We start from the raw sequence: 15792 nt of genomic DNA on the forward strand, positions 1-15792 counted from the left end.
GTGTGTGTGAGTGTGTGTGTGTGTGAGTGTGTGTGTGAGTGTGTGTGTGTGAGTGTGTGTGTGTGTGAGTGTGTGTGTGAGTGTGTTTGTGTGAGAGTGTGTGTGAGTGTGTGTGTGTGAGTGTGTGTGTGTGTGTGAGTGTGTGTGTGAGTGTGTGTGTGAGTGTGTGTGTGAGTGTGTGTGTGAGTGTGTGTGTGTGAGTGTGTGTGTGAGTGTGTGTGTGTGAGTGTGTGTGTGAGTGTGTGTGTGAGTGTGTGTGTGTGAGTGTGTGTGTGTGTGTGAGTGTGTGTGTGTGTGAGTTTGTGTGTGTGAGTGTGTGTGTGTAGCTACGGAAATAATAGTAATGGGAAGGTGTGTGTGTGTGTGTGTAGTTACGGAAATAATATTAATGGGAAGGTGTGTGTGTGTGTGTGTGTGTAGTTACGGAAATAATGTTAATGGGAAGGTGTGTGTGTGTGTGTGTGTGTAGTTACGGAAATAATATTAATGGGAAGGTGTGTGAGTGTAGCTACGGAAATAATAGTAATGGGAAGGTGTGTGTGTGTGTGTGTGTGTGTAGGTACGGAAATAATAGTAATGGGAAGGTGTGTGTGTGTGTGTGAGTGTGTGTAGCTACGGAAATAATAGTAATGGGAAGGTGTGTGTGTGTGTGTGAGTGTAGCTACGGAAATAATAGTAATGGGAAGGTGTGTGTGTGTGTGTATAGCTACGGAAATAATAGTAATGGGAAGGTGTGTGTGTGTGTGTGTGTGTGTGTGTGTGTAGCTACGGAAATAATAGTAAACCAGTATTAGTGAACTTTGAGGAAGCTCTGAGATATAAAGTGTCCTATCTGAGATATGAAGACGAGATATAAGATGGAGGAAGGGTAGAACTGAAACGGAGGACAAGTGGGCTTCATCCTGACCTTAGAGGTTCTCTCTTGCAGCCTTAGACATGATTCATTTCTGTCACAATGCTTTGTTGCTTTAGTGTTTAATTTCAACTTATTTTAAAGAGTCACTCTGATTTTGTTTTTTAAAATGTTATCAGTGACTTAATATTGACTTACAAAATTATGAGATACCTGGGGTATAATTCCACACCATTCCCACCACCAGAGTTCTGTGTCCCCATTCCCTCATTGGAAACTGTAGTAGTTTTCTCAAGGTCATCCATATGGATTTACTATTATTTCTCTAACTACACACACACACACACACACACACACACACACACACACACACACACACCCCTTCCCATTTTTTTCTATGGTCCTTTCTTCCCTGTCCTTCCTTTTTCCCCTCTTCTCTCTCTGGGTCCTGATGGAATTGGAGTTCAGAGTCCTCAGCTTGTCTTTCCCTAACATTTCTCCCCTTCTGGGTATATAGACTCAAATTCCTTGTGGGTTTCAGAAGATGAGAGTTCTGGCTTCCATAATTGCTTCTCTGCTGGACATAGACTTTGGCAGGTCAGTCCGTACCCCTCTGGAAAGGTGAGGTTCTGGGACTCATTGGTGAAGCCATCTGCCCAGGGAAGTCATGATGGAATCATAGTAGAATCTGCGAGTTGGTGGCTGAAAGGCAGTAAGATATAAAGCAGGACAAATTGTTTAATAAATAGGAACCCAATGGTAGGAATAGAGCAGATGAAATTAGTGGTCTCTGGGTGGGAAGAAAGTAGGAAGTCTATTTTAGGTATGTTCCAAGGGACCCATGACTTTAGTAATTTTTTCCCTGAGCCTGATAGCTAACATGCAGGAATAGAGAAGGTGAGAATAGGGATCTTGGGGTGAAAAGAATCTAGGAAGTTTATTTTAGGTAGATTCCATAGGGCCTATGACTTTAGTAATTTTTGCTTGATCTTGGTAGTTAGCATGGAGAAGGACTAAAAATATTGTCTGTAAAGATTGTGTCAGTTTAGAGTAGGGCTAGAAAGCTGGATTAGGGCAGAGAGTAGCTCCCAAACTCAACAATAATATATAAATAAAATTAATTGTTAACCCCACTGATCTAACCTGTTTTCTCTTAATGAGTGTAACTAGTGGTTGGCAGGTGATATGACTCTAAGAATGTGTCCATTTCTTCTATGTTTTTGAATTTATTTCTATATAGATGTCCATAATAGCCTTGCATTATCCTTTGTGTCTCTGCCTCACCTATTGTAATATCTCCTGTTCCTGCGTGATTTTATCATTAATTTCTCTCTTTTTCTCTCTTTGATTTTACTAGTGATTTAATAATGATGAACAGGATTGTAAGATAACAGGGGTACAGTTCCCACTACAGAATTCCATATCCTATCCCCTTCTTTGGAAACTTTCCTATCCTTGGGGCCAAGTGATGGTGCACCATGTTTAGCACACATGTTACAGTGACCAAGGACCTGAGTTTAAGCCCCCTGGGCCCCACCTGCAGGGGGAAAGCTTTGAGAGTGGTGAAGCAGTGCTGCAAATCTCTCTCTCTCTCCACCTCCCTCTAGTCTGTTTTTGATGTCATCGCTGTTAGGTAGGACAGAGAGAAATGGAGAGAGGAGGGGAAGAGAAAGACAGACACCTGCAGATCTGCTTTACTGCCTGTGAAGCGACTCCCCTGCAGGTGGGGAGCTGGAGGCTCGAACCTGGATCCTTACGCCAGTCCTTGCGCTTCGTGCCACGTGTGCTTAACCTGCTGCACTACCGCTGACTCCTATGGGCCAAAATTTCTTATTGGGTGCAGAAAGTGGAAGGTCTGGATTCTGTAATTGCTTGTAATTGCATCTCTTTAGTGACTCATGTATTATTCGGAAGCATGTTGTTTAGTCTCCATTCTTAGGAAGAGTTTCTTTTCTTTTTGTGGTTGATTTCTGTCATCATACCATCATGATCTGAGAGTAACATTTTATAATTTTAATATTTATATATATATTTATATATTTGTTTAAGCTGTCTTTGTGTCAGTCCTTGTGAAAGGTGCATGTGTACTTGAGAAGAATGTGCATATATTTGTTAGGCTCAATTTGTCTAAAGTTTCATTTAAGACCTCTGTTTCCCTATTGAATTTTTTTTTTTGTCCAGATGCTTATTTCTTGCTGTGAGTGGTGTATTAACATCACCTACTATTATTGTGTTGCTGTCAATGTCTCTCTTATGTAAGTATTTGTTTTATGTATTTAAGTGCACCTGAGTTTGGGGCATATGTTTTTATGATGGCTATGTATTCTTGTTGGATTAATTCTCTGACCATTATGTATTCTTTCTCTTTCTTTACCTGATAGTCTGTTTTATCTGAGAACATAGTAGCTGTCACTTCTAATCTGTTACTGGGTGCTTGGGTTGTTTCCAAATCTTGAGTATTGTACATAGCACTACAGTTATGTATAAATCTCTTCTGATATATTTTGCATTCTTTGGATAGGTATCTAGGCGAGAAAATACTGGATTATATACTGGGTCTAATTTTTACATTTTGTGGTGTCTTCAGACTTCTCCACAGGAGCTGGAACAACTTACATTCCCGACAACAGTGTGAATTCATTATACCCTCGTCAGCACTTATCTCATTTATTTTTAATGTTTGACAATTTTACGTTGTGAGGTGGGTTCTCAGTGATGTTTTGATTTGCAGACTACAAAACTTATCCATTGCAGAGATTGAAGAAGTCACTAGTCTCCTTAAGCCTTATTGGATGGACATGAGAAATCATCCTATCTTTATAGCCATTATTTGGAAGACTCTCTGTCTTGGCTTTCACTTGGCTAATTCTGTGACTGGCCCATTCCATCAGGCTGGACCCAGCACATCCTCATTACTCAGCATCAACCCTGGAAGCCAGGCTTTGATGCTGGAACAGCCAGCTGCTGCTTATCCCTTCCATTTTCCACACCCTGAGAGAGGTGTCAGGGTAATAGCTTCTCAAATGGCAGCTTCCCCTGGTGTGCCTAGGAGCCCTGGGCTCCTCCATCTGTTCATTTTGGCTCAGTGAATGTGGGCAGTAGAGCTGTAGCTCTGGGCTGTTTGCCTTTACAGACATGGCCAAGAGCAAGCCTGGGCAGCATGCATGTTTGCTTGTGATGACACAGCTTCAAGTGGACTTTGAATGCTTGCTATGGAAGGTCACTACCAGGTTGTAGGTGCTTTCTCAGATCCATCTGTAACAGTTGGGCAGCTCCTGGTGTTGGATGGTGGAGAAAAAAAAAGTAGTCGAGGTGGTCACTGGTTTGCCAGGCTTGACCTTTGAATAGGTTTGAATTGCTTTCATGATAAAATCCCTGCAGGATTTCAGGGTCATACAGATTTTTTTTTCTTCCAGAATGTCACACTATGAGAGCCTGGGAGGTAGCTCACTCAGGAGAGCACATGCTTTGACTATGCATGAAGTCTTGGGTTGGAGTCCAGGCACCATGTGGGAGCACGTTGGATCATGGCAGCATCCGCTGAAAGCCCAAGGGGTGACAGAGTAGTGCCATCCTCTCTGGGTTTTCCTAGGCCTCTTTCATCTCTCTTGCTTTTTTTTTTTTTTTTTTCTCTCCAGGGTTATTGCTGGGACTCGGTCCCTGGACTACAAATCCACTCCTCCTGTGGCCTTTTAGTCTATGTATATTTTTAAAATAGGACAGACAGAAATTGAGAGAGGAGGGGAAGATAGAGAGGGAGAAAGATAGACCTAACCTGCTTCACTGCTTGTGAAGTGACCTCTTGCAGGTGGGGAGCCAGGGGCTCAAACTGGGATCCTTGCGCTGGTGCTTCCTTGCGCTTCATACTCTGTGCATTGCCTGCCCCCCTCTCTTTTATCTCTTTCTTCTCCATCACTCTTTCTAAGGAGAATACTCATGGTTCTGTGTGCGAACATTCCTGACCCTGCATTTAAAAAAGTAAATAAGGAGAAAAGCGCACTATTGTAAATGTTAAATGTTCTGTACTGTAGGTCCTCACTTAACATTGATGATTTGTCTTTGGAAATTGTAATTTTAAATGAAGTAACCAATAAAAGCAGATCATCAGGAACTCTTTTTTTATGGAGTTGGCTATTTTTTTAAAAAATTGTTTACATTTATTTATAAAATAAAAAATATTGACAAGACCGTGGGATAAAGGGGTACAATTACACACAATTCTCACTACCAGAGTTCCTTAACACACTACTCACAACAAGAGACCAACCATCCAGACCAAAAAAAAAAAAAAATCAACAGGGAGTTAGCAGTTTTAAATGAAACCATAGATGAGAGGGAACTAATAGAAATATATAGAACTTTCCATCCCTAAATCATTCTTCAAGTACACACAGAGCATTAACAAGAATTGACCATATCTTGGCTCACAAAAAACAGCCCAAACAAATATGTAAATATTAAAATCATAAAATGAATCTTCTCAGACCAAGATAGTATGTTGACAGAAAGAAAAGAAATCGCCCCAAAGTCTGGAAACTAAACAACATGCTTTTTAATAACAAAGGAGTCACTGAAGAAATTAAAAAAAAAATCAAACACTTCCTTGATATCAATGAAAATAATAAAAAAAAAATAAAACAAAAACCCACCCTATCAGAATCTATGGGATGCAGCAAAGAAGCCCTGAGAAGGAAATGTATTGTAATATAGCACCGCATTAATAAAGGGGAGGCATCACTAGGAAGTCACCCAACAACTCAAATGAACCAATTAGAAATGGAGCAACAAAGAGATTCAACAGTCACTAGGCGACCAGAAATAGTTAGAATGAGAGCAGAAGTCAATAAAATAGAAAACAAAACAAAAACATCAGAAAGATTAATGAAACCAAAATCTGGTTCTTTGAAAGGATAAATAAAATAAATAAACCACTTGCTACACGCATTAAGAGAAAAAGAGAGACAACTATGATAAAAATCACTCCGAAATAAGAGAGGAAGGCAGTACAATAGATGAGGCAGAGATACAAAGGATCACGCAAGACTCTTATAAACATATATATAAAAATATATTTGACAATTTAGAAGAAATGGACACACTCTTGGAGTCAGACCAACTGACAACCTTGAAACAAGAGGAAGTAAATAAACTTAAAAAGCTAATCACTAGTGCAGAAAAATGAAACAGTAATTAAAAGCTACCCAAGAACAAATGCCCAGGTCCAGATGGCTATATTAATGAATTCTAGAAAACATTTCAAAGATGAACTAACATCCATTCTCCTCAACTCTTCCAGAAAATTGAATCAGAAGGAAAACTCCCAAATATATTCTATGAGGCTAACATCGCTCTGATCCTCAAAGCAGGAAAGGATTCCACCAAAAGAAAAGTACAGACAAGAAGCTGTAGAACTATATCCTTGATGAACATTGGTGCAAAGATCCTTAGAGAAATTTTGGCTAATTGAATCCAAAAACATATTAAGAGAATAATCCACCAAAATCAAGTGGGATTCATCCCTGAGAAACAGGGGTGGTTCAGCATCTGCAAGTCAACCAATGTAATCAACAAAAAGGAAGATAAAAATCTGATTTCTTATCAACTGACGCAGAAAAGTTCCAACACCCATTTATGATAATGGTCCCTTAGGAATTGGTAGTGCAAGGAAAATTCTTCAATATGATAAAGGCTATATATGACAAACCCCTGGCTAATATCATATTCAATGGGGGTAAAATGAAAGCTTTCTCCCTAAAATCAGGAATCAGTCAAGGATGCCTACTCTGATCACTTCTGTTTAACAGTGTCATTCAAAGGAGGTCTCAAAACTTTACATCAGGCTCAACCTGATGGTGTTGTCTGGCTACGGAAGAAGGGCAAACGCTAGAAGAAGAAGTGTCCTTGAAGTCCTTGCCATTGCAATCAGGCAAGAAAGAGATATTAAAGGAACTCAGATTGGATAGGATGAAGTTGAATTATCATTATTAGCACATGATATGCTGTTATACCTAGAGAACCCACAAACTCTGCCTCATAATTACTGGAAATCATTAATAAATTCATTCAAGTAGCAGGTTACAAAATAAATACTCATAAATCTATAGCATTTTATTATACAAAAGATGGGCCAGAGGAAAAGGAACTCAAGGAAGCAATCCCATTTACAACTGAATCCAAAAAGATAGAAGACCTAGGAATAAATCTTATAAAGGAGGTGAAGGACCTTTTTAACAAAAACTACAAAATAGTGCTAAAAGAAATAGAGGATGGCATAAAGAAATGGAAGACTCCTATTCGTGGGCTGGAAGAATAAATATCATTATAATGTCAGTCCTGCCAAAAGCAATCTATAGATTCAGTGCAATTTGTATTAAAATCCCAATGACATATTCAAGGAAATTGAAAAATTTATCCAATAATTTATGTGAAACTATAAAAAAACATGAATGGCAGGAGCACTCCTAATGGAGGCATCATAATTCCTGACTTCAGTGAATATTAAAAAACAATAATAGTTAAAACTGATGTGTGCAGGGGGTGGGGGTAGGGGTGGTGGCACACCAGGTTATGCACACATAGAGCGAAGCACAGGGATCTGTGCAAGGATCCTGGTTCTAGCCTCCGACTCCTCACCTGCAGGCGATTCACTTTGCAAGCAGTGAAGCAGGTCTGAAGGTGTCTGTCTTTCTCTCTCCTCTTTGTCTTCCCTCCTTTCTCAATTTCTTTCTGTCTTATCCAGCAGCAACAGCAGCAGCAACAACAATAAACAACAACACTGGAAACAAATGGCCTCTAGTAGCAGTAGATTCCTGGTGTAGGCACCGAACCCCAGTGATGGCTCTGGAGACAAAACCAAAACCCAACAAACAAAACTTGTTTGTTTGAAATAAAAACGGACATATGGAGCAGTGGAACAGCACAGAGAGCCCCGAATTAAAACCCTGCATGTATCGTTAGATGATATATAATAAAAGGGTCAAATTGTCCCATGGGAAAAAAGAAAGTGCCTTTAAAAAATGGTGTTTGGATGAATTGGATAACCACATGTAGGAAAATGAAACCATTACCTGACAGCATGCACCAAAATGAACTCAAAATGCATCAAAGACCTGATATTAGACTTGAATCTCTAACATCATGAAACATTTCAGGACCTTAACACTAAAGATCTGTTTGGAGACTCCACCCCATGCACAAGGGAAACAAAAACAAGAGTGAACAAATGAGACTGTATCAAATTGAAGAGCTTCCATACATCAAATGAAAATTCCATAAGGATAGACAGGAAACCTAGCAAATGGGAAGAGATGTTTGCACACTACACTTCAGACAAGTGGTTGACACCAAACATCTCTAAAGAACTCAAAAAAAGAAAAAGAACAGCCTCATAAAAAGTAGTTAGAAGATAGAAATAGGTGGTTCTCTGAAGAAGAGAGGCACATGGCCCACAAACGTGTGCAGAAAAGCTCCAATTCACTCTTCATGAGAGAAATGCAAATTAAAACCACATTGACATCCCTCCTAACACCTGGGAGGTGGAATGAGATAGTGTCAAAAACACTGCTCTAGCCCACATGGCATGGTACCAGGGAGCCTCAGGAATGCAGGTTTTGGACGCTACCATTTGAGCTATTTTCCTGGCCACATTATCCTATTTGTTTCATTCTCTAACATCCCACTTGTTTTTTTTCTCATTATAATTATTTTCCTATTTTACGTTACTGATAGCTCTATTTCTAAGTTTGTTACAAGTATTATTTTTAAAATTATTTTTACTTATTTATTATTGGATAGAGACAGAGAGAAACTTAAAGGGGAAGAGATAGAGAGGGAGAGAGAGACACCTGCAACCCTACTTCACCACTCATGAAGCTTTCCCCTTACAGGTGGGGCCAGGGGCTTGAACCCAGGTCCTTGTGCACTGTAATGTGTGTGCTTAACCAGGTGCACCACCACCTGTTCCCTGTTACAAGTATTAGTTGTGGTGTCCATTTAAAATTCTTGTTGCATCCAGTCCAGTAATTTTGCTTGAAACCAACACATATTTATTATCTAATTGTCTTTCTTTTACAGCACTTGTCACATAAGAATGTAGGGGAGAAACAAGAACCCTTGGCAGTCTTTCTCCGTCTTATCCTCTCACTGCCAACATTCCCTCTCCTTGGGGAGTGAATCATATTGCTGTTGTGAATCCTTCTGTTCTAATAACTGCCAATTTCTGTAGAATCTACATGGTTAATTTTAGTGGGGATAGCCTGCAATTCATGCTAGCTATCCATATTGTTATTTGTCTTAAAAATCCAAAATCACATTTTATTTTAACTCGGGCATAATAACTTCTAACTGTTGAGTGTTTGTGTATTTTGCAGAACCTATGTATTATACAGAACCCAATTAGATAGACTATGGAGCTTTTTTTTTTCTAATCCTTCACTACCCTGATCCTTAATTATATAATTTTATTTCCTCTTTCCTTAAACAGCTTACTTGTTGCTGAAGCCCAACAGAACTGAACAGATCTCCCACCCCTGATATGTCTCTTAGAGATAACATTTCCTGTGTCCTGGAGACCATTATTTCCACTGATCTCTTCCTTATTGCATCTACAAAGATGAGAGGATTGGCCCTATTTCTGACTTTCACATTATCCAGTTGACAAATATGTCAAATTCCTCTAGATTCCTTAAGATTCTCAGTGATTGCAGGATAACATGGTGATTCATCACTGAAAGCCAGAATGCCTGTTTGTTTCTTTTTGTTTGTTTCACAGCTCAAGTGCTCATTTGCTTCGTGGCTCTGGAGAAATTTCCCAAAGAATCAGAACCTCTATACTCTGTACATTGGGAATATCTCAGTACATTGTTCAGATAGCTTGTTCAAGGTCCAGGGCACTTGAATGTACAAGTGCTTTAGAATAGCATTGGGTACATCGTAAGAATGTATTTTCTCCTCCCATTTTCTGCCTCCATCTTCACTCCGATAATATGTCTACCTTTCAGTTAAAAAGGTAAAACTTTCTCTCTTTCTCTCCTCGGATAGAACCATTATTTGAACACAATAGTGTTTCTTTCTTTATTTATTTAGTTATTTAGTTATCTTGCCAGAGCACTGCTCAGCTCTGGCTTATGGTGGTGCAGGGGATTGAACCTGGTACTTAACGGAGCCTCAGGCATGAGAGTCTGTTTGCATAATCATTATACTATCTACCTCCTCCCTTTATTTATTTTTTATTCTATGTGTCAGTTGACTCATAGGTAGGACAGTACAGCATCTTGACTCTCTTGGAGTTCTCAAATGTATAGAGGAGGAAGGCAAGCTGTTCAGGAACTTTGATCAAGTGCAGTAAGTGTCTTGGTGCAGTGATGAAGGCAGGGTGTCATCAAGGGAAACTTGAAGGGCAACCAAGCCACATAAGGATGGTTCTGGACTACTCTAGAGAAAGTAGAAAGTGGAGAGGGGGAGGGGGAGGGAGAGAGAGAGAGAGAGAGAGAGAGAGAGAGAGAGAGAGAGGGAGAACAGGGTGGCATCCCAAGCAGAAAGGAGTGCAGATTACCTAGAGGAAGGAATTCTTAGGTTTTGAGAGTGAAACTTATTTACAAAGACAAACAGGAAAACAAAAAAGCATGTGAAGAGGAACAGCTTGCTGGAAGTCCTGGTTGAGTTGTGTTTCCAGGTTTCCACTAAAACTATCACGGCACGGTTTCGAAAGCCAACAGATAGTGACCAGTGGTGGGGGCTGAAGGAGAGTGGAGAGGATGTTGTTACTAGGATTCTGCTGTTTTAACCCCAAGGCCATATAAACCCGCATATCAGTTGGTGGATCATACCCACATTTACTTGACCAGTTCCTTTGAAGCTTTGATCTTTCAGTTCAAAAAGTACAGCCACCATGCTCTATACTCAGCCTTTCTTGGTTGTGAAACTAAAATAACTGGTCTTCAACCATCTGTAATATGAATCTCTACACTAGTATTTTCCAATGTGTAAGGCTTAGAGACTTAGAATCAATCACTCAGGCAGCTTTTGAAACTATGTGTTCAAGGCTTTGATTAAATCAGAATGTCTGAGGTGAAACCATGATGAGAGTTTTTTGTTTTTTGTTTTAATAAATGTTTCCTGGGTACAACAATGTTTTAAAAACAATGCTGAACTCATCTGAAGATAATCTGATCTTTTGTTTTCACTCTAGATCCTTTATTTTTCCATTCCTTTAGTCATTTTTGTGATCTTCCCCTTAACCCTTTCTATATTATATTGCAATTATTTCGTGCAGTATGTTAGCTAAGTTAATGGAAGAAGTAAGTGCTTGCCACTACTCTTGCCTTCTTCATCCTAGTCTTTCTTAACTGCTCTGGTAGGGCTGGGAATTGGAGCAGAGGCTGGAGATGCATAATTATCCAAAGAGAGGATCAAAGGAAGACTTAGCAGATAAAGGCAAAGCAAAACAAACAGACGAACAACAACAGAAACCTATCTGCCTAGTGCAGCAGCCTCAAGTATAATTGAACCTGTTTGTTCTTCCAGTTTGAACTCAAATGAAAACATAAGATTAAATTAACACGAATGGATTTTTAATTTGGAGTGTTGATTTCTAATAACGATTCCTCTGTAAACCCTGCTCCTCTCAAATGTTACGAAATGTGTATTTGAGGAGGATTGTGTGGGCATATCCTGTATTTTGGATCACAGGAAAGGAAAAATATAAACAGACCTAACCAAGCTTTTTAGAGAATCTACTGCATTGCTATTATGCTTGACTCTTGTGTCTATGATCCTTTATGATCATCACAGTAGCCCCATGAAGTAGCTGTTACCTTCTTTTTCAGAACAAGAACACTGAGACTCAGAGAGATTAGATTACCACTAAGAAATGTCAAAGCCAGCACACAAGACCTTGGGTCTCCAAAGCACTTAAGCTTCTGCCATGCACCACCGAGGACATAGTCATTCAAGCATCCTCCTGACCTGCAGATCTAACATACTGCTTCTGTGCTATTTCTTAACTTTAGTGCTCAGCCAGGTCGGCCACCACCGGCCCTGTCTGGCTGTTTCTTGATGAGCAGACAGACAAAGTGACATTCTTTTCTTCGATCTTCAAATTCAGACCAGACTCAGAACCTACTATATAAAACTATCTCTTCCACTTTGTAGTTGATATAATGATGGTTCCAGATAAAGCACCCACTACCACCTGTGGGTATATAAAGGGTATCTGAAAAAAACAAAATCCCTTCTCTCTTCACTGCATATGGAACTAACGTACCTCTATCTCTGCTGAACTTTCACATCATTTGACCTGTCTTTGTTCATCACTTTAGCAACTCTCCACATAGTGACTTGTAGGAATCTTTTTTTTTTTTTTCAGATTCCTAGCAATGGTAGCATAATAATTATTTCAGTGTTCTTTATCTGCATGGTTACTCTTGAATCCTCAAAACAATGCTAAATTAGATTCTATTATTAGTTCCACTCTGCAGGTGGAGGAACCAAAACCGTCTACAATTACATGCTTAGGAAATTGTAGAGCCAGAATGCAAATCCACAATCTCTGACTCAGAAACCTACACATATAAATGTAAAGATAAAGCCCCGGTGTTTTCTACAGAGAAATATTTAGTTATCACAGTCACGCAGAAAATCTTTCAGAAACAGTGACTGCATTTTAATATTTTCTTGTCCTTCCTGGCATGTGATAGGATATTAGGCATATGGTAGTTGCTTGATAAATATTTGTCAGATTGAATTTTAAGAACATTAAAAGTGAAAGGAAAGTATCCCTGATTAGGGGCATCTCTTTCTAGTGGCCTTTGACTATGAGACATTACCTTGTTTTGCTTCCCAGATTTCTTTTAGCCGCCAGTGACATAGATAAACACAAGTACCAGAGTCAGTGGGAATTATTATTATCATTATAATTTACCTCGAGTGACCTATTCTTACTAGTGTTGGAAATCAGAATGCTGTGCTGTTCTTTGTCCAGAAATGACAGTATGTATTCTTGGAGAAGTGAAGTGCTGAGATGCAGGAGTGATGATTTCGCTTTTGAACTCCATGTCTGTGTGCATAGCACAATGAGTGTCTGCTTTATGGAAGCAGTGCCACCAGTTCCTTGAGGATGAGCAGGAGGCCTCGTGTCTGACTGTTGTGTTAATTCTTGGTTGTTCAGTTCCCACAGTGAAGATTCCAGAACCCTCCGAGGCCTTCTTTCACTTCGGTCATTTGCCATGTAGGTCAGCATTTGAGTCAGTTTTTTAGTGAGAAGCTTGAAGTATCTGGAAGGACAGCAAAGACTGGATCATATTTTACTCAAAAATGAGAACATAGATCATACTTGCTTTTAAGATATCCTGCCCTCAAGAGTGCCAGCCTTTTTTCAATCCGTTGAGGAGACTCCACTGAACAGGGCTTTACTGAAGAGTCCCTGGTCCCTTCCCACTGGAGCTATCCAGACATGAAAGCTAATCATCATAACATTGATGTGATCACTGATGTGAAGGATAGTATCTCTCATCAAGAACTACTGGGGCACAAATCTGGGAAGGGACTAACTGTATGGGGGCAATCATGAAAAGATGGGAGTGGTAAGATGAAGGCCTAAGTGAGGAGGAATTTTTCATGTGAAGAATATGATATAGTTCTATGGCATTCCGGTAGATAAGAGACTTGGTAGTGTGAAGGAGTGATGAGAACAGAACCACTTAAAGTAACTGTGGGGGGGTGTGGGGGAGGAGGGTGTGAGAATGTAGGAAAGACAGAACACTGGGTGGGGGATGTGCACCCTGGTGGTGGGTGTGATGTGATAACTTACAAATAGCAAGAGGTGTACCCCTACAGCATATAACCTTGTAAACAAAGATGCAAATGAAAGAAATAAAACTAAGTGATTGAAGAAAAGCATGTCCAGTATTCTTTGCACAGCAAAGGTACGGGAAAAAGCAGTGAGAAAGTCTCGATTGGGAAGTGGGAATGCTGACCCGAGGGTGTAGGTGTCAGGAAAGGATTCAGGTAGGCCAGTGATCTGAGCAGACTAGCATTTAACAATCTGACAGCCTTCCCTGAAATCCTGGGCTTTCTGATGACAAAGAGGAATAGAGAACAGTGGCTCCAGCTTGCACGGAATCAGAGAGGTTATTCTTTGCTTGTTTAAAGTTTGTTTCCTTAGATTCTGTTTGTCTCACATTGTGGCTCCCATCATGACTACATTTTTTAAATCGGGCCTCACTGATTTGTTACTGGTCTACAGAACCACACAATTTTGGGAGTATAGTTCTGTGCTTTTGTTTGTGCCATCATACTACCAAAGTATACTCTCCGCCTTCTACTTGTCTTTTTTTAAGATTTTAAAAAATATTTATTTATTTCCTTTTGTTGCCCTTGTTTTATTGTTGTAGTGGCAAACGCTAGAAGAAGAATTGTTGTAGTTATTATTATTTTTGTTATTGATGTCATCGTTGTTGGATAGGACAGAGAGAAATGGAGAGAGGAGGGGAAGACAGAGAAGGAGAGAGAAAGACAGACACCTGCAGACCTGCTTCACCACCTGTGAAGCGACTCCCCTGCAGGTGGGGAGCTGAGGGCTCAAACCGGGATCCTTAAGCCCGTCCCTGCGCTTTGCACCACGTGCGCTTAACCCGCTGTGCTACCGCCCGACTCCCTGCTTTCTTCTTTTCAAAGGTAGTATCTGTCTATTTTTCTTTATGTATAGATACACTGACTCATTGCATTCATTTACTTACATTTAAAAACGTTTAAAATTATCTTTCTTTGTTTACTGGGTAGAGACAGCCAGAAATTGAGAGGGAAGGGGTAGATAGAGAGGGAGAGAGACAGAGAGACACCCGCAGCCCTGTTTCACCACTTGTGAAGCTTTCCCCCTGCAGGTAGGAACCAAGGACTTGAACCTGGGTACTTGTGCTCTGTAACATGTGCACTCAGCCAGGTGCACCACCGCCTGGCCTCTACTTTAAAAAAAAAAAATTTTTTTTTTTTGCTTTTGAAATACCATATAGATAGATTTTTGAAGCCAGCTTAAGGCTCCCCATCTATTTTGGTCAATAAAGATTAACTTCTTTATGATTACCAATATATTATCTATTTTGGCTTAATAATACAACCTATCAGTGATTGTTTAAAGTAAAAGTTTATGTGAGTGCAATATACAAAATAATTCATGTTGTAAGGAAACATTTTACAAAGGAAGCACTCTGTCCCCAAGTCTCCTTTTTGTACTGCTCCCGTCACTGTCTCCACATAAAATAGTCATTCTAATTTCTGCCATCATAATTATATTTTTAAATATTTATTAATTTATTCCCTTTTGTTGCCCTTGTTTTATTGTTGTAGTTATTATTGTTGTTGTTATTGATGTCATTGTTGGATAGGACAGAGAGAAATGGAGAGAGGATGGGAGGACAGAGACGGGGAGAGAAAGACAGACACCTGCAGACCTGCTTCACCACTTGTGAAGCAACTTCCCTACAGGTGGGGAGCCAGGGGCTCAAACTGGGATCCTTATGCCGGTCCTTGCGCTTTGTGCCACCTGCGCTTAACCTGCTGCGCTGCCTCCTGACTCCCCATAATTATTCTTTAACATGCTGTGATTGGAACCAATCCTCAAATACTCTACTGCATCTGTCATCTTTTGTTTATGATACTTTCGGGATTTATTCCTCCTGGTTTGTGTATCCAAAGTCCCTTCATTTCCCTTCTGCATGACATTCTGTTCTGTGAACAGACCACTTTTGAATTATCCTCATGGTTTTTTAGGGTACATGCTACCTGATGCTATTTTCTATTTATTCACTCAAGAATCAGGAAGAAATCTGTCCAGACTGGCATTCACCTATTGACAGGCCAAAGAGAGTGTCATTAATTCTGTATTGCCATCTCCTTCTGTTGAGTGTCTCAGAATGCCCGAATATCTACTGCCTTGCCTATGG

The 15792-nt window shown here is 40.0% G+C and overlaps 1 protein-coding gene across 3 annotated transcripts in view; it reads left to right on the forward strand.

Moving 5' to 3' along the window:
- The window catches only part of CPNE4 (copine 4), a 732756-nt gene that overhangs the window by 328927 nt on the left and 388037 nt on the right, over positions 1-15792 (forward strand). Inside the window, exon 1 of one of the 3 annotated variants that reach the window (XM_060180242.1) lies at positions 4166-4362. The exons of the other annotated variants lie outside the window; for them this stretch is intronic. Within the exon in view, the coding sequence (XP_060036225.1) occupies positions 4217-4362 (146 nt within the window). The 5' untranslated portion in view covers positions 4166-4216. Of the gene's footprint in view, positions 1-4165; positions 4363-15792 lie in introns of those variants that run through there. 3 annotated transcript variants of the gene reach the window in all.

This window comes from Erinaceus europaeus, chromosome 21 (genome assembly GCF_950295315.1).
Source record: "Erinaceus europaeus chromosome 21, mEriEur2.1, whole genome shotgun sequence".
Classification (NCBI taxonomy): domain Eukaryota; kingdom Metazoa; phylum Chordata; class Mammalia; order Eulipotyphla; family Erinaceidae; genus Erinaceus; species Erinaceus europaeus.